Below are 20627 nucleotides of genomic sequence, written 5' to 3'. Positions count from 1 at the left end.
CTGTAAAATGTCGCATTAATTGTTCTGCTCTATTGCTGGTTTTACGCAATATTCTTATTTACAACATTCAGGATCTCCAATGACATGATTGATCACATTCAAAAGATCAGCCTTAAGATTTTATTTTTTTGCATATACCTATGGAGATTAGTTTCTACAGAACTTTCCAATAAAATTTATACGCGCGTTTAATAATAATTTTTTAATACTAGCTGATTCCTAGCCATTTCTACCTGTACCTGGCCTACAATCTTCTGTTCATTTACTCTTCCTAAAATTAAGGAAAACCCTAAGCTGTCTTTCGTAAACTTTTGTTTTTTAATCTTTAGGAGTGGTCTTTGGAATTAAGTCTTAGGAGTGGAATTTGATAAGCTTTATTTTCTACCGCATTAACCACTTGTAATAATGCATCTTCAGACTGGTATCCTTTCTTACGTAGTTAGTTGGCATTTTTCAGAAACAGAAAAATATCAGCTACAGTTAGTAATTATACTATAAGCCGTTTTAATAAAAGTAATATTTAAAAACGTTGGTACTGGTCCATCTCTACCGTATTGAAATACGTGGCCCATCTCTACCAAAACGTACTGGTCCATCTCTCCCAAAAGTCCGGGTAGGATAGACCACCTCATTATATACCTACATGTTTATTGACATCGCTACAAGAATCCTACGTCGATATCACGTAAACTTAAACTCAAAAATAAAACTATGTTACTACGTTAAAAAACTTTTGGACTTACCAAAACAGAAAATGACGTTTTTCTCGACAAATATTAACAACAACACTACACAACTAACAGTATGTCTTCACTGTAACTGAAGCATACTCACAACAAACGATGTTAGCGCTCGAGCGTCACAGTTCGGAAATAATGCACCGGTCCATCTCTTCCGATGGTCTACCTCACGGACTTACCCTACACCTTCTCAAATTTTTTCAAATTTTTTGAATGTGTTTTTTGTCTTTTGGGGGGTACAGATCAACCTTAACACCCATATTTAGAGATAAGGAATTATTTATTAGTATGAAATATTAAAACGATATAATCATAATCATAAAGGCTTTATTCATCAATCTCAATAATAAATATAACAAATATTGTACATATTTAGCTGCTTTTTAATTGTAAGTTAAAAATAAATAGGATATTCTCAATCAAAGTAAATTTCTCATTCTTTACCAAAATATATAAAATATTCATTGTACTGGGATCATTCAAAAATAACTTTTTTAATATAAATATTTATAGTAGTGTGAAATATTACTACAGAATACGTCTTAATGCTTGCGACCGACAGTGACAATAGTTTACTTTTGAGTTAAAAGAGATTTTGACAGTATACGCTACCTATAAAAATTTTACAAATCAAATAAGAGGGAATATATATTTCAGAGATAATTGAAAATACATGTAGGTGTTATGGACTATCTTGTAGCGAAAAGTCGCTATTAAAATGTGACTGTAGTGTTTAAGATAAATATATCTAGCTAGAGCTGTATGCTGTAAGTATATATGCCCGTAGTACAGCCACTACTTTCAAATATGGATAAGGTACAGTTGATAAATAAACTAGATTTGGTATTATATTACTCGTTTGTACTTTTTTGACTAGACAAAAGTTTTTAACCTATAATCCATTAATGAAATCGTAGCAGCCGCAATTATAATAGATGGTATAAGGTTTAAAGGACAAGCAATTTTTCCAACTTGAAGGTGCTGGCTTAAATGATATATCAGAAGAAAAACTTATCTCATGTTTAAAATATTCTCAATGCTTTTCATTACATATTTCTGTTGTAAACGTACCGTCACTGCGTTATAACACAAGCTTACAAAAACAATTCTTATCCAATCTCCTATTATCACCTAGATCATCCGCACACACGCATTAAGTTACCGAACGCTCGTGTGATCCTAAGAAAGACCAAAATAACACAAATCCTCTTTCCCAGCCTCACCGGAGCGTTCCTAAGTAAAAAAGCAAACTAGACTCACTAAATAACTCCAAATTGTTTATAAAAATTGAAGATTAGGCCTGATAGAGTTTTGATTAGGTACAATATTGCTCAGGTTTATGTTGGAATGTATATGGAATGTCTTTTTGCCCATTTATTTGGCAAACATTTGATTTTTTTTCTTATAGCTAAAGTTTTTTTTAAAGGAATAAATATTCTAAGCACCATGACGATTACAATGTATATGTATTTATTTTTTACTATAATATTTTACTGCAATGATTATCTCATTGGTCAAATTTCACTAAATCTTTCAAATTTTACTGCAAAATTTATAGTACTTAGCACTATAACAGCAATATTTAAATAAAATTATATTATTTTATTGTAATATTTAGTCTTCAAATCTTACCATAATTAATACTTCTTAGCTAACTTGTGTAATATTTATATTTTTTATGTGAGATGTTGTTATTTAATTGTAAAATTTATATTCGTTTGCAATTTTGTGCAATATGTCTATTTTATCAAAATATTTCAATGTAATGTTACTATTCCACTGTAATATTTCACTACAATTAAAATTTGATAAAATTTCGAGATATTATGTATACCATTTATATTTTACTGCATAATTTCAATGCAATATTATGATTTTATTGTAATATTTCACCAAACTCTTTAAATGTTACTAAAACATTTAAATTCATTAGCATTTTTTATGTAATATTTATATTTTAGTGTAAACATTTAATGTAATGTAATTATTTCACTGCAATATTTTAGCCCAGTTTATAAATTTCACTGAAATATTATTTCATTACATCATTACACCGCAATTTTTAAATTTCCCTGAAACTTTTATCTATCTATTAGCAGTGTTGTGTAATATTTGTATTTTATTAAAATATCTTAATGCAATGTCAGTATTTTATGGTAATATTTCACTACAGGTTTAGAACTTATCTTTAGCATTTTTTGACATTTTTAATTAATATTTCTATTTAAGTGCAAGCTGTTTTCTTCTGGCATGTTAGGTAAACTTAAAGTTAAATATTGTATTTATATGGGAAATATTATTTCACTGCATTTTTTCATTCCAGTTTTTTAATTTCATTGCAATATTTATACTTCTTAGCAATTGTCTGCAATATTTATATTTTATTAAAATGTTTGAATGCAATATTATTATCTCGTTGTAATATTTCATCACAATTTTTAAATTCCACTACAAAATTTAAATTTCTTGGCTATTTTCTGTAATATTTATATTTTAGTCCGAACATTCAATAAAATATTGTTATTTTACTGCATTATTTTACTCTAATTTTTAAATTTCACGGCAACATTTAAATTTACCAGCAATTTTTTGTAATATTTATACTTTAGTGTAAACTCTCAAAGCAATATTATTATTTCACTGCGTTATATCACTACTGTTTTTAAATTTCACTACAAGATTTATATTTCTTTATTTATACATTATTTTATTTATACATTTCATTGCAACGTTACTATTGATTGTTCATTGTAATATTTCACTTTAATCCATATTGTAATGTACAATTTCATTGCAATCTTATTTTTTCATTGTAATATTTTACCGCAGTTTTAAATTTCACTGTTTATTTAACATTAATATTTCTTAGCAATTGTTTGAATCTTTTATATTTGACAGCCGTATTTAGATAGGAGGTTATGATTTCATTAGATATTAGTTTCACTGTACTTTAAGAAATTACACTGCTAACAGGAATCAACTGTTAACAGGAATCGTCTGTAATATTTATATTCTAGTTCAAACTGTCAATGCAATAATATTGATTTACTGCATAAATTTACACCAGTTTTTAAATTTCACTGCAACATTACTTCTTAATTTTGTTATCAATTTTTTGTTAGTATTTCATTGTAACACTTATATTTTGTAGCAATTCAGTTCAATATTTGTGTTTCACTGCATAAATATGGTCTATATTTGACTTGATTTCTTAAAACAACAGTTTTCAGCGTGGTTATTAAAGTTTTCAGTTGATTTTTTTTAGATACGGATAATTAACGTGTAAAGAAGAGAAATATTTTTTATAAAAATATCACCTTACACAACTAGTGAGAAATAAAGTACTAAATTCACAATTGAAAGAAAAGTGAACTGGACTTCACAGTTTTATCTCACAAAAAAAAAACAAGAACATGCTAATTTTTTTTTATCAATTGTTAGTCTTATAAGGAAAAACACGTTTGATCTTGATCATTTTTTGGGATATATTCATTAGTGACAAAGTCGGCAGAGGCTAAATGTATAAATATAAATATCAACACAGTTTTAACCTAATACAAAATTTGTGAAATTTACAAAACATAGTAAAATCTAAGGACATACTACATTGAAAATGTCTGATTTCACAGTATAAAATCTTACATATATTGTTACTTCACTATATTTTAGTGAAACATTAATATTTATCCCTCCAAAAAAATGTATTAGACGTAACAAGCGTCTGGTAAATAGTAAACAATTTTGATATTGTGGTTTGGTCCACCGTTTGAGGTATAAGGTACGTCAATGGCAATTATTTTTTGAAATTATTGAATCGAAACAAACTTTGCACCCTGCGTCAACTTAGTATACAACTTTCGAAAGCAAGTAGTTAGATATGTCGCAGCCTTAAGCCAGTTCGACCTAGTTTGAGAAACTTTAAAACTTAAATCTTAACCGAAGATCTTATGACACGCTTCTTTAAAGAGATGTTTTGTATGAGAAGTCACGTGGAACTCGTAGATTTCTCGCTTGGAATTTTATAAATCATGTTACAACTAACAATCCAAGAATAAGTTCTTCTTTTGATATTGATACTCACAGGATTTAGTATATACTGAGGTATGTATGTTTGATTTAGCTTATTTCTAACAATTAACAATAACAATTGAAAGATTCTATCTTCTGTTTGTTTACTGCAAAAACAATTTGCACAATATGACGTTAATTTTTGACTTGGATTGTTCTAGAGTTTGATATCATTATTTTGATTTTATTATTATCATTTTCAATTGCCACGGACGTACCATACAATCCGTATAAACCCAAGCTATCATTTGAAAATATTCTCTATAATAATAGTATTAATCTGTCTAGAATATTTCGTAGTTCAACTAGTATACAAACTATTAGATAGAAGATCACTATACAAGACACGACAGAATTTATTATTGTATGCTAGGTCTGGTCCTCATGGGGGGGTCGTTGCTCCTCGCTGGTGCAGTTCCAGGATAGCCGCTTGTGGATGCTGGCATCTCTATTGTCGTTTTTCTAAAATACAAAAACGGTCAAAATATAAGTAAACGAGAACTTTTATAACTATTAGAATACTCATACTTTTTATATTAATGTTGAAACAAATTAACATATTACATTTTATGTACAGTGGAGATAACAAACAAGGCAAGAATGGACTGGGGTTTTAAATAAATAAAAAATTCACAAAGAGCATAACAAAAATTCAATCTGATAGACGGAAGGATTGTCACACTGAGACGAAAAATAGAAAAACACCATCTAACATTATTAAAAAATATATTACAAATCAACTATAAGTAATAGCATATGCAGATGATCACGAAATGAGAAGACAGAGTAAGCAGACGGGTACTGATAATGGGTATCGGAGATCAAGATTCGGCAGGAAAATAGTAGGGCTTTTCAAGTCGTCAACCAGAGCAGAAAGAGCAAGAAAAGAGCAGACCGTCAATTTAAAATTGGAACGTGGAATGTGACTAGCATGTTCGAATCTGGAAAAACACACAATGTAATCCAAGAAATTAAAAGCAAAAATATTAATATTTTAGGAATAAGTGAAAACCGATGGATAGGAAATGGAAAATGTTAAATAAAGTAAAAGTTAAAGACTATAAGATATACTATTCCGATAATAATGACACACAACGTCGACATGGAGTGGCAGTAATACTGAACAATGAAATCTCACACGTCCAGAATTTTTTACCCTTTTCCGTAAGAGTTATGCTCTTCTCTTCTTCTTCAGCCTTCATTCATCCATTGTTGGACATAGGCCTCCTCCAATTGTTTCCACGCTTCCCTATCTTTTGCAATTCTCATCCATTGCTTTCCAGCTACAGCTGTTATATCGTCTATCCATCTCTTTTTGAGTCTTCCCACGCTTCTTTTTGTTTCTCGAGGTCTCCAGAATGTCACTTTATGAGACCATCTGTTGGTGTCTTGTCTTGCTACATGTGCTACCCATTGCCATCTCAATGTCGCTATTTTTTAGAGTTATGCTACTACAACTAAAAACAAAAGACGGAAAAATAAACATAATTCAAGTCTATGCCTCAATGGCCGAAAAAGATGACGAAGAGGTGGAATCGTTCTATAAACAAATTCAACAGGAATTGAGAACTACCAAGGCACGTGACGTCACAATAATCATGGGTCACCTGAACGCCAAAATTGGAATGGGTAGCACAAGTCACGTATTGGGAAATTTTGGATTAGGTAATAGAAATCAAAGAGGAGACAGGTTAATACAATTCTACCAAGATAATAATATAATTCTTACAAACACGTTCTTTAAATTACCTAATAGACGTTTGTACACGTGGAAATTGCCAAGAGATAATGAACATCAGATAATGAGAAAACAAATAGATTACATAATGATCAAAGAAAGATATCGGAATAGCATCACTGTAGTCAAAACACAACCTGGAGCAGATATAGCATCTAACCATAATCTCTTAGTAGCATATATGAAAATTAAAATGAAAAGAATGGAGAAAACAGCAAAATAAGAATAAACAGATATAAATGCATAAAAGAGATCCAGAAATCAGAGAAAATATCAAAGAAAAAATAAATGAACGTCTAAACACCGTACAAATTGAAGGGGAATGCAATGAAGAAAACATGAACAACAACTGGGAAAAGATTAAGGCTCACTTAATAGAACCTTTAAAAATGTATCTACGCAAAACCAAAGAAGAAAAAAATATTGGATGACGGACGAAATACAAAACTTGATGAACAAAAGAAGAGTATATAAGGACAAAAATAAATCATTGTACCAGCCAACACAAAACGAAATACAGTGACAAATTCGAATATCAAAAGAAAATTGGTTAAAAGAAAACTGTGATGAAATAGAAATGCTACAAAATAAACATGATAGCTTTAATTTACACAGAAAATAAAATAAATAACTAGAAGACCAGAATACAAACAAAATATACTAGTTGCTGAAAAGGGAGACACAGTAATGGATACAGAAAACAAATTGATGGTATGTGCAAACTATATAGAACTGCTGTTTAACGACAAACGAGACAAAATAGATAAAAAATATTTCAATATTAAAGAGACTGGACCAGAAATAACAGAAAGTGAAGTAAAACACATAATTAAAGAAATGAAAACTGGAAAAGCAGTAGGTACAGACGAAATACCGACAGAAATATTGCAACGCCGACTGCAATATACATGTTATTGTCGAATTATTTAATATCATATACAGAACATAGACATATTAGGTATATTACCTAAAGAATGGCTTAAATCAACATTCGTGACTATACCGAAAAAGAAAAACGACAGACAATGTTGCGATCACCGTACCATCAGTCGAATGTGCCACATACTAAAAGTATTCCTAAAGATTATCCATCGTAGAATATATAAAAAGTTAGAACAAGACATTGGACCAACTCAGTTCGAATTTAGAAATTCTTAAGGAACCAGAGAAGCATTATATGCAGTAAATGTGCTAATACAGAGATGTTTAGATGTAAACCAGGACATATATATCTGCTTCCTAGATTATAACAAGGCATTCGATAGTGTGAAACATAATCCGTTAATAAAACTGCTGGAGAACAAAGAACATCGACACATGGGATATAAGAATAATAAATAATCTGTATTATGAACAAGAAGCTGTCATTAGAATACTTACTTACTTAAGCCTTTCTACCGTTAGGTGCAAGGCTTGTCATTAGAATAAATAATTTAAAAACTAATAAAATAAAAATCAAAAGAGGTGTTAGACACCTCTTTTGGGCTGTGTCTTGTCATTATTACTGTTTAATGCATACTCAGAGAAAATATTCAAAAAAGCATTAGAAGATGAAATAGCAGGCATAAAAATAAGTGGCCTACCCATACGTGAAATTAGATATGCTGATGATACAATACTAATAGCAGAAAATGTTACAGATCTACAAAGAATTTTAGATAAGGTTGTTGCAGCGTGTGAAGAATATGGTCTGTCACTAAACATAAAGAAATTCACACTAAACATAACAAAATTCATAGTTATATCAAAGAAAAATATTAGATACATCAATCTACACGTAAATAATAAGTACGATAGAACGAGTTTGGGATTATAACTATTTAGGGGCAAACATTAATGAAACAAACGATTATACCAAAGAAATTAGAGTTAGAATGGAAAAGGTTAGAAGTGCATTCAATAATATGAAACAAATATTATGTTGTAGAGACCTCAGCCTAAATCTTAGAAAACGAGTACTAAAGTGTTATGTATTTTCTGTTCTTTTGTATGGTATGGAGACATAGACTTTAAATAAACAATGTCTTAATAAATTGAAAGCATTTGAAATGTGGACATATCGAAGAATGCTGAGAATCTCCTGGACCAACAGAATAACCAGTGAAGAAGTACTAAGAAGAATAGAGAACAGCAGGAAGATAATGGATTCCATCAAAATAAGAAAACTACAATATCTGGGTTATATAACACGTGGTGACAGATATAAATTCCTAAAAGTAATAATGCAGAGAATGGTTTGGATGCAGCTCAACTGAACTCTTTCGGGCTGTACTGTCAAAAGTTAGAATAGCAGTGATGATTGCCAACCTTCGTCGCGAAGATGGCACGTAAAGAAGAATGATCTAGTCGTTATATCAAAGATGAATCTGATACTTATTAGAGCAATTAAAAAATTAAAAATAGAAGCCAAAACCAGCACAAAACAAAATGCATGACGATAGAGAAGAAAGGCGCAACAAACAATTAAAAAGAAACATTTATTATTGAAACCATAAATTTGAAACAAACTGTATCTATATTCAGCTACTTACTTGGAAGCAACAATAGGGAAAACCGGAAAAGATAGAACATAGCAAATAATTCTGAAAGGCAACAAAACAAATATATACAATAGAACAACCATAATGAAGTATCAAATTATAAGGTATTAATTTAAACAAATGTTATAAATTTCAAACATTTTAATTAAAATGAGTTCGTACAACATAATCTAATACGTAGAAAATTAACATCTTTACTGTCACTTTGTATTATCTCTACGATAGAATCAATTGTTTTTCAATTTTAAATTTTTACTCATAGATCGTATTGGGGCATTATTTTCGATAAATAATAAATTATATTGATTAAAAAGTCAAACCTCTTGTATGTGTTAGTTATTGTTGATTGTAAATGATTAAAATTTTATGTCAAATAATAATACATTGCATCAACTGTACTAAATCAAAATAAATCTAAAAAGTTTAAAATGAAGGTTGGCGTTGACCGTTTGACGTTTCTTGATATTTTATACCCATTGTCATTATTGTCATTATCAATTGTTATTTATGTGTACAAGAATACATATTTCTTCTGTCATATCTACGTTAAGTACATTGTGTTAGTTTTGGTAGAGCTTTTGTTACTTTTGTTCAAAATGCCACATCAGTTTTCGACCACAGAATATGCAGACATAATATTTGTTTATGGATTCTGTAATGGGAATGGTAGGGCTGCTAGTAGAGAATATCGCAGGAGATTTCCTAATCGTCAAACTCCCAGTCATCCAACATTTGGGTCAGTTTTTAATTATTTGCGAGAAAATGGCACTTTTCCTAGTGGAACAACAGAGCGACATGTAGATGAAGCGCAGGAAGATGACATTATGGGCGCCGTTACTATGAACCCTACAATAAGCACTAGACAAGTAAGTGGAGAACTCAATGTTACTCAATCAAAAGTAAGTAGAGTCTTACAAAAAAATAATCTATACCCATATCACATTCAAATGGTTCAGCGACTACATGCTGGAGATGAGATCGATAGGTTGGAATTTTGTAGATGGATTAACAATAATCGACCAACGCTATACAGGACACTATTTACAGATGAAGCCCAATTTACCAGAGACGGGATAAATACTTCACGAAATTCATATGTGTGGGTAGAAGAAAATCCCCATGCTATTCGAGAACGTCGTTCTCAGTTAAGGTTTTCGGTTAACGTGTGGATTGGTGTCATAAATAACCAATTAGTAGGTCCTCACTTTTTTGATGGTCCTTTAACAGGGCAGGTCTATTTGAACTTTCTACAAAATATTTTGCCGAATTTGCTTGCCAACGCGAACGTTGCTATCCGAGGGATGTATTTTCAGCATGATGGGGCACCCCCACACTTTTTACTGGCAGTGAGACAACATCTCAATAATGTTTATGGCAACAGGTGGATAGGACGTGCAGGTCCTATTTCGTGGCCTTCAAGATCCCCTGATTTCAATCCCGTTGATTACCATATTTGGGGACGATTGAAGCAACTAGTTTACGCAGTGAATATTAATAACCGACTACAATTAATTGATAGAATTATACATTGTTGTAATACTATTAGAAACGATCCCCAGAGTATCCGTAATTCAATACGTCAATTAACAATTCGGCAACAAAAATGTGTACAGGCTGCAGGGTTCCATTTCGAAAATCTATTTTGAATTATTTTTATTTTGTTACCATTATTGTATCTTTTTCAGTTCTAATTTATGGGTTTATCATAACTATGTACATATTTTTAGTTTTTTTTTAATTGTTCTTCGTTATTGTTAGTAGTTACTGTTTTTTGTTGTGCAGTGACTCAGTTTATCATTTCAATTAAAATGTTTGAAATTTATAACATTTGTTTAAATTAATTACCATATAATTTGATACTTCATTATGGTTGTTCTATTTTTGGTAAGATTTGATCGTTCAGTAAAAATTTAATAAAAGTGCGACAACATTGTCGCATATGTCGTTTTCATTGGCTATTTATGTAGTTTGAAAATCACTTATTGCATTTAAAAAAAAATATATACAGGGTGTAATATTTAATACGAATCCCTAAATTAATTTTTCCAAAGCCAGGAATAAGCCAATTAATAGAAGTCTGCTGAGAAGCAAATTGATGTTGTTACATTTGAAATGAAAACAATGAGAATTAAAACTAAAGAGGAAGATGGCCTTCAAAAAATTAAAAGAAAAATAAAGAGAACGATACTAGAGGGAGAATAAAGAATGAAAACAAATGCCGAAATTGTAGTAGAATAAAAGATAGTCAGATACATAAAATCTCTTCGCTTAGAATGGATAGGATATATATAAAGACGCCCACACTCCGGTATGATGAGAACGATAACTAACTTTGCACCCTATGGTCCGGGTGTAGATGAAAACCTAAAAAAAGACGGCGCTGGATAATGTAGAAGATTATATAACAACAATGAATGTTAAAGACTAAAAAGTTCAGTGCAAGTACAGGAAGAAATAGAAAATAGTCACGAGAGCAGCAAAGACACCCAGCAAGCTATAAATGACTTAGAGGAATAATCCACCTCATCCAAGAATAGGATTATCTAATCATTAGGGATTGTACAGCTTAATGAATGAATGGGCATATTACATCGCTTTAATTTACCAAATAATAATAACTTTTAATCGTAGGTTTTTTTAAGACAAAATACTCAAAAATGATTCTGATAGAAAAAAAACTTTTAATTTATAAAAATAATTTTACATCGTTTAGCCTTACAAGTTTCTAATAGATCATAAAATGATTTTAGATACTTTGAGTATAAGTAGAATTATCACTCCACTTATACAGCGAAAGTCCACAAGTCAGCGAAACCAGCTGAGTACTAAATCATTGTGTTCGTCGAGGTCATTCTCTGGAGAATAATTTCATCAACCCAAAAGTGTATACTGTATGGAGAATTTGATACAACTTCCGAGACACTACTGGGAACTCTAGTACCTCTATAAGATTGTAAAGCCAGAATGATGATACTCATTTATTTCAATAGTGACATAATATTGTGACACACCGGTGATATTGTGGTACTGCACACAATGGTATACAATCTAAAATATTACTCCTCAAATTTACTTTCCTTTCATCAATCGAAATTATTTTGTATTATTTATAGTAAGTCTCTCATGGTAAAAACAAAGCATTTAATAAACTACTGAAACAACTCTTGAATTTCAATTGATTTACTTGTTACCGATTCCCTGGATTATCGTCTCAAAAAAAAGTATATATAGTCGTGGGTCGAGGGACAAATCAGTCATATCCCAAGGAAACGCACTTCAAACAACTACGAAATCGTCTCGAAGTGACACAGGCCCCACTGAAACGGTCCGAGAGGTACGAAATGCCCTTCGGGAATATTCCCGAATTTGCGATCCTATCCTTCGTTCCGTCATCTATTTGAAAATTATTGAACCGCTACCGATGTGTCCCGGTGGGCGTTCGACGAAAAACTTCTTTAACACATCTTCCTCGAATATTCCAGCTTTATCAGATATTAAACTTATTACATTCAAAAATATAGAATATTTTATTATATTACATTTTAACCTCAAGTTATGTCATTCATTGGACAACCTATGTAACTGTATTGTGGAAAAATATATTTTTTGTTTGACAGGAATGATAGCACCACTTAACATTCTCCAACAACTGAGACATCCCACACTAAATGCACACTCAAGGGACAGCAAACCTGGTTATATCTAATTGATGGATTCGACCGTTACTTGATGGATATTGTTACTGGTTATATCTACCTGTTTCTCACGAATGAGTAGTAAATGCAGGTTAAACAATCTTCTTCTAAATAAATTTTGTAAAATATTTATTTTCTACATAAATTATTCATCTATTATTTAAATTATGAATACCAAAAACTTTGTTGTAAAATAATATAACAAATGAAAAAATTGAAATTAGAAAAAATACAAGATATTACCTTTATGTCATCAACCATTCCTACAGTATGATATCTATAACTTCTTTTGACAGCTTGACGATTTTGTCCTCTACTGAAAGAATCACAATTGTCTTCTTGCTGGGAGACACCTAAATAGAACAATAAAAGAAATATTAGTAGAAATATTAGCAGTAAATGATGAAAAGAATGTCAGAAAGAAAAGAAGAGGAATGAGAAGCAAGGGGTGCTAGGCACTAGAGCTATACTAAAGTGATTCACTAGATTTAAAGAGTTTTGGAATTATTTTTAATAATTCGAAGTTGATGAAAAATCACAGAACTATTGTATTTATTTATTATTGATCTTAAACAATAGGTATTATTATTGCTGATTTGTTTTATTAAAATTTACGTATCTCGGCAGGGTACATTCCTCGAATAGAAGATAATAGAACGATGTTAAAGAAGATAACAGAGATAATTTTGAACAAAAATACTAAGTAGCACTTTTTGTCTAGAATAAACTATTCTCTCCAACACAACGCTTGAAGCGACCGGCAATTTTTAGTATCAAATGAACTCAGTTTCTACACTTGAGTGCAAAATAATCGACTCAAAAGCAGATATTTGAGATTACACCTTCTGTTTCAATGTAAGAAGTATGAAAATAAAAAAATGTAATGTGGAAACAATAACTTTATTATTGAACTTACAAAAACTGATATTGCATTATTTGAGAAATTGCATTATTATGAAGAGAGAAATCATTAATTACAACATAAATTTCTTAATTATTTAGTATTTGATATTACCACCTCTACTCCTAATTACGATTTTTAATCGATTTCTCATGGATCAGATGAGTGTTCTAATAAATTCTTGAGGCATTGCTTCCCATTCATTATTAAGCGCAGCTCTCAATTCTATTATGCTCCTTGGTGCATGATTTCTGTCCCGGACCCTTCGTTTAAGCTCATCCCAAACATACTCTATTGGATTTATGTCCGGGCTTAACGCAGGCTAATTTATTATAGGTATACCGATCTCAGATAGATAGTTAGTGGTGACTCGTGCGATATGGCATCGGGCATTAAAATAAAGGCATCATCAATAAATCCCGCGTATGAAACCACATGTTCCTCCAAAATGTCTTTGATGTTATGATCGACCGTTAAACCTCCTCCACGTCCTCCACCAGGCATGAAAATCTACTCGGTTTTCCCATCCATAGAACTGCCTGCCCAAAACATACAAGAACCGCCTTCATGAGACAATTTCTCGTATACAAAATTGAGTAAACTGCTCTCCTGTCCTTCCATAGGCATTGCCATGTAGGCAGATCCTACTTTCATCGGAGAATAATACTTGAATTGCCTTTGCTTCTGAGATGCAGTTAGCTTGGGACGCGTAGCTGCTCTTTTTGATGTCAGGTTGGCTGCCTTTAGTCTCCTTCTGACTGTCCAAATGCTGGTCACCACAGCTCGGACCTCTCTAAGCTCTTTTTTGAGTTAAGCACCACTCAAATGTCGATTTCTCAGGAATTTCGATACAAGAAATTGATCATCTCTCTCCGTTTTTATTCGTTTACGGCCTCCTCCTTGTCGACGGATATAATCAACAGTATCTTGGTATGGACAATATATTCTTAACACAGCAGATTGGCTTAAATTTAGTCGATTTGCCACGGCCCTCTGGCTCAGGTCTTCCCTCAATAATGCTACTGCTTGAGTTGCGTTGACGGACAAGGTATCCATTTGTAATGCAGTTGCGACCTAAAGTGACTGATGTATTAGTGGCTTACTATGGAAATTAATATGTACGATGTTAACCGAACGCGTTAAGTCGGTGCGTCTCGATTTCAATGAGTCAAATTCTGACCCCAACTCTACGTGTTGCATTATTTATTTGTAATGTGTCATCCAATTCACCAAAAAACAAAAAATTTTTAAAACTCAATAATGAGGTTAATGATACTACTACTACTACTACTACTAAGGATTTCCACAGTTTTCACTGTCTTCCTTCACTCAACTGTTTTCTCCAATTTTCCCTGTCATTCCAGTCTCCATCTCGCAGGGTTCTTTTCTCCATAGCCTCGTCGATTTCATCTCTGAATGACCTTCGGGGTCTTCCTCTCTTTGTTCTTCCAATCGGGCTCCATTCTGTGATTTTGTTTATCCAGCGTCCTCTGTCCGCTCTTCTGACGTGGCCGTACCAGGATAGTCTCTTCTCCTCTAGTCGATTATGTCTGATTGCACTCCCATTCTCCGCTTAATCTCTGCGTTTTCAATTCTGTCTCTTTTTGTAAGTCTACAGCTTTTCCTCAGGAACTCCATTTTTACTGCTCTTATTCTACCTCTATTTCTCTTGTTTATTGTCCAGTTTTCGGACCCATATGTCAGGATACTTCTTGTCAGGGTAGGTTAATGATTATACACTAAATATTTTTAAATTTACACTTTTTAGATTGAAACAGGAGACGTACTTTGATAAAATAATTTTGAGTCGATTAGTTTGCACTCAAGTGTAGAAAGTTGTTATAATAAATAAACGTTGGGCGATTTTTGCCATTTTTTAAATTCTTATGAGATCAATAAAATATATCCCTTGAACGGTGGCTGTGTTATTTCTATTTCTCGAGCCTAATCTTTAAAACCTTTAACATGAAATTTGGATTTTGACTTTTGGCAATAAGGATCTCATAAGAATCGTAAAAAAAGTCGCGCAATGTTTACCAGCTCTATAGAAACTGCCCTTATTTGCGGCAAAATGCACGTACTGCATAAAAAAGCTGCACTCTTTGCCTTTTAAACGCATTTTGATTTTTGTCTATAGGACACTCTGATCAAAAGATATCGAATTTTTACCATCGAGTTGAAATTTTATTTCGCGTGCGTAACTAACATTCAAAATAGCCGGTCGCTTAAAGCGTTGGTTCTGAGAGAACCAACCTAGCGTTTATTTTAAGGCCCATATTTTGGGAGGCCGTCAAGTAGTTGGAAACCATCTCTTTAGCGGAAACATTAACACCCACAAAAAAAGTAGTGCATAAGATTCGCATGACTCAGAAAGCTATGGAGCGCCAGATGGACGTTTGCATTATAATATAAATTATCGAAAATAAGACGAATTTAACCCAAAGACATTGAAAGATAAAGATATTGCTAAATTTCAGTATATGTACGAAACAATTCACAGAACAAGTCAACCGATACGATAATAACACGTTATATTAATTCCGGCTGATGATATTACAAAGTGTTTAAATGTTTCTTGAAGCGAGTTAAAACAGTATTAGCAAAAGTACATTCATCTAAATGTACTAATATTAAATTCTACGGTATTCTAGCGCATCTTACGTTTGTTTTTCTTTGAATAACACCGTAGAGTAGATTTGTTCTGAATAAATATACGTAAAGTAGGCGCTGCTTGGTTTCGGTTACAACGAGATAGAATTTAGTTTGGTTAGATAATAGCAAAGCTATTTTGCAGTCGTATAGTAAATATATAATGTCTTTTACCAGGCAGAGTTTCTACATTATACGAGAAAATCGGTACATTATTTTACTATGAACTATTTCAACGTTCTTAAATATACGTCATCTGGGCATATGAAATAAACACGAACCAAATTTTTGCATTTTTTTCATTTCGACTTATGACATTATCCTTCTTTTCTATACTTTAATGCTTTTGTTTTAATCTTTTCCCATTTTCCGGTCCAAATTCTCATTAGTCTTATTTCTCTGTTATTATCTTTTGCTTTGTCTTAAATTGATTGCAGTTCTTCATACATTTTCATAATCACTTTTTCTCTTTTGTTCTCTCTGTGGGTACATACATAGGCTTATCATACATTGAGTTTTCCTAAAACTGTAATCCTTTGTTAATTGTTCTTGAGTTTTTTCCATCAAATGTTATTACTTAATAATTTTCTCACCCCTTCCTTTTCTCCGTCTGTTGCTTTTTTACCAGAATAATATAATTTATGTACGATCTGTTTTGTAATAACTTTGTTCTTCTTCTTGGGTTCACCTATTGCTAATATTTAGATCCATTTCTTTAGTTTATTTCACGTCTATCCCGCTTAGTGACGTTATGTTCCAGGTGGAAGTTGTCGTATTTTCCTTCATATTATTGAAAATACAAATCTCTACAAAACTTATAATAAAACAAAGAAATCATCGTACACCCAACCATCGCTACAGTAATAATGTATATTAAAACCTATAACACAAAAATAAAGAGTATTCTAAACGATATTGCATCAAAAAATCTGATCTAACCCAACAAAGTATCTAGAGGAGACAATAAAAGCCAAAATACAAGCATCAAATATCAAGAAAGAACAAAAGTTCAAGCTCATTCCATGAGAAAAGTCGTCAAGATGCCAAAAACTTTACGGTTGACCCAAGATACACAAGGTATGGTTACCATTACGACCAATAGTCAGCTCTATGTAACCACCGTTACAACCACTGGCAAAATTTCTTCGTATGCAGAGGAAGCAAACTCCTACACAAGAGAGTTGTGGATGCTATCAAACTGGTAGTACCTACAGAACCAACGGAAAATTCAGTTTCAGGTCCATCTAGATCTATATCTAGTAAACGTTGTATTATATACCCCAGAAAGAAAGACAAGAGGATAAGAAAAATGTGTCAAAAGTGTACTAAACCAGTTTGTATAAATTAACCCTGTAGTAGACGCGCCCGGACTGTAAGTCCGGCCCATATGTTATGCACCTATAACTTTTATTTATTAGACAGCACTCAGTCTAGCTTTTAAAAGTATCTGTTTTACAATTATTTATTGTTGGGTCCATTCTGCATTATTTCATTTTGATCATTTTTTTCAACTCCTAATATATAATTAAACAGACACTTCTTGCTTAAAATATTTAAATTTTTTAAAATATTGGAAATATTGATTGTAATACCAAAGTGACCTATCCACCAGCAGTTTATGCTTTAAGTGCCACATTCATGAATATCAAAATGGGCCAAAGGAGGTTCAGTGCCATTTATTTCACTAAATAAATAAATATTTTTTTTTATTTAAACAAATATACCCGCATCAACCACTAAGGTTTATTAGCGGGGGGACATACACAAACAGTAAGATACATATTGTTATATAAAAAAATATTTTTTACAATCTGGTATATAGTTTAGTCATTTTAAGATAACTTAATAAAGACTGTAAATTTGACGTTGATATACTTTTTAAATTATCACTAAGGGCACACGCGATTCTTTCGTTCTGGTACACTGGACACTCAACAATTATATGTTTCGCTGACAACTGAGTGTTGCACTTGGTACACATCGGAGCAGCCTCCTGGTTGAAGATATGCTTGTGTGTAAGGAAAGTATGTCCTATTCGGAGTCGGTTGATGATGACTTGGTCTTTTCTATTATCTGGTAAGATGAGTTTGGTTCCTACTTGACTTAGACATTCTTTGAGTTTGTTAGCAGTGTGATCCCAAGTAGTTTGCCACGCTCTGTACACGTGGGCTTTGATATTTACTTTGTGATCAGACCAAGTCATTTGATTTATGATAGCAATACTTTGGTCGGTGGTTGCATTGCTTGCCAGAGAGTCCACTTCCTCATTACCACTTATTCCCATATGGGAAGGTACCCAGATTAAGGAAATATCTTTTTGTTGAGTCTGTAGATAAGATAACTCTTCTTTGATCTTGAGAAGTATGGCGTGAGTTGTATATTGTTGATGAATAGGTGATAATAACAAATTTACTTTCATTGATAGAACAACATTTTTTCACGGCCTGGTGAATTGCCGTAAGTTCTCCGGTATATATACAACAATTTGTTGGGATTCGTATGATAGACTTGACGTTTTCGTAGATGTAGGCTGCAGCATGTCCTTCATGACATTTGGAAGCATCAGTGAAGATTTGATGGGTTGTTGGGTATTTGGATATTACATTTTTATAAGCTTGCTGTATAAGAAAAGGATGTGTAAAATGTTTCGGGAGTTCTTTTAGAGACGTGTCTATTTTTGGAGGTTTAATCATCCAAGGAGGAACATTTACATGAATAGGCATAGTAAGACTGAACTGTTCTAAATTAAGACCAATACGTTTTATTCGCTCAGGAAATGGTAGTTTTTTTATTGCAATGTTTCTGTAAAGATCGGACGATATATTTGTTCTGCAAAGTATTGTTGAGTAGGTTACGTTGCTGTTGTTTGCTGAAATTCTGGCAACGTAATTTAGTGATAGGAGTTGCCTTTGTTGGCTTAAGGACAGTTCATTAGCCAAAACTTGTAAGCTACTTACTGGACTAATTCTTGTGGCACCTAAAACTAATCTCAAGCACATATTTTGAATGTAGTCAAGTTTTTTTAAAGATGTTTTGTTAGCAGTATCGTAGCTTAAACAACCCTAGTCTAGTTTACTTCGTATTAGTGATCTATATAGAGTAAGTAAGGTTGTTGTATCTGCCCCCCAAGTGGTATTTGACAGCATCTTTAGTAGATTAATTGTGGATTGGCAAGAACGTTGCAGATTGGTGATGTGAGTTTCCCAGTTTAAGTTACGTTCAAAAGAAAGTCCTAAGAAATTTATTTCTTCTGCTTGTTTTAGGACAACTCCATTTAGTGTTAATTGAACATTAGGAAAATAAATATTTTGTTAGTTATGTTTCATGCAGTTTTTAATTTAAAACTGCTTAGAATAAATGTATGATGACTAGAAACGAATTGATCGAGAGTAGTAAATCGATCTCAAGAACAGACGCTATCCGTAGAGAAAAAAAATTAAATATAACGCCAGTATAGAAGCTTCATTTCAAAAAACTCTGATGCACACTCAGTTTATTTAATTTTATTGAAATACTGTAAACCTATACCACATCGCCCTTTAAAATTAATACGAGCGAACGTGAAGTGGAGTAGTTTCCGTTCCATGTTGCGTAGTTAATTTAGAATACTAAAACGGTTATGAAGGAAAGTTTTGTATTTACTCTGTGTCATTACCCTTATCTTAATTACACCAATGTACTCGCGAGATCTACAAGTGTAGTTAGCGTTTCCTAAACTAACTAATTTCGTACTTTGTACCTAAGAGTTCTTAGTTATGACTTCCGTACGTAATTTCTATTTAATTATGTGCTATGTACATACTGTTTGTTAAATATTTTAAACTAGAAATGGAAATGTAATAGACAAATAATTACTTTATGAGTGTTAGCAACTAATATAAGCAAGTAAAACCATTATTTATTATAATAAATGGTTAAACGGTTAAAGCTTCCCATTCTTGGCACACTGATTTCAGTTCTCTTTTTAGAACCCTTTTGATCTGTTTATTGCTGTGAATAATTCCACTGTCTTTTTCCACTCTTGTCTATTCACAGTTGTCAGTTTCTCACTTTGTTGAGTATCTCATATTCTCGTTTTCATTCCTTTTTCAGATGTGTCTGTCAGTCTTGCCGATTTGGGCATTTATCTGCTAATGTTCTACACCAAAAAGTCTATTTGTGACTTTTATATTGCATTCTAAATTTTCATTAAAAACGATAACTGAATGCACAAATTATTTTGTTCGTTATAAATTCATATTAATAATCGAAATATTCAATAAATCCTGATTTATAATTTTTTTTATTTTAACTAAA

At 32.0% G+C, this 20627-nt stretch overlaps 1 protein-coding gene across 2 annotated transcripts in view; it reads right to left on the bottom strand.

Moving 5' to 3' along the window:
- Positions 1-1050: 1050 nt before the first annotated feature.
- The window catches only part of LOC140441591 (uncharacterized), an 803694-nt gene continuing 784117 nt past the window's right edge, over positions 1051-20627 (bottom strand). For both annotated transcript variants that reach the window (XM_072532420.1, XM_072532422.1), the window contains 2 exons: positions 13025-13134; positions 1051-5270 (listed from right to left, as the gene is read on the bottom strand). In XM_072532420.1, the coding sequence (XP_072388521.1) occupies positions 5178-5270; positions 13025-13134 (203 nt within the window). In that variant the 3' untranslated portion in view covers positions 1051-5177. The remainder of the gene's footprint in view (positions 5271-13024; positions 13135-20627) is intronic.

The sequence above is a fragment of the Diabrotica undecimpunctata genome, chromosome 5 (genome assembly GCF_040954645.1).
Source record: "Diabrotica undecimpunctata isolate CICGRU chromosome 5, icDiaUnde3, whole genome shotgun sequence".
Taxonomy (NCBI): Eukaryota; Metazoa; Arthropoda; class Insecta; order Coleoptera; family Chrysomelidae; genus Diabrotica; species Diabrotica undecimpunctata.
This window is presented reverse-complemented; position numbering and strand designations above follow the sequence as displayed.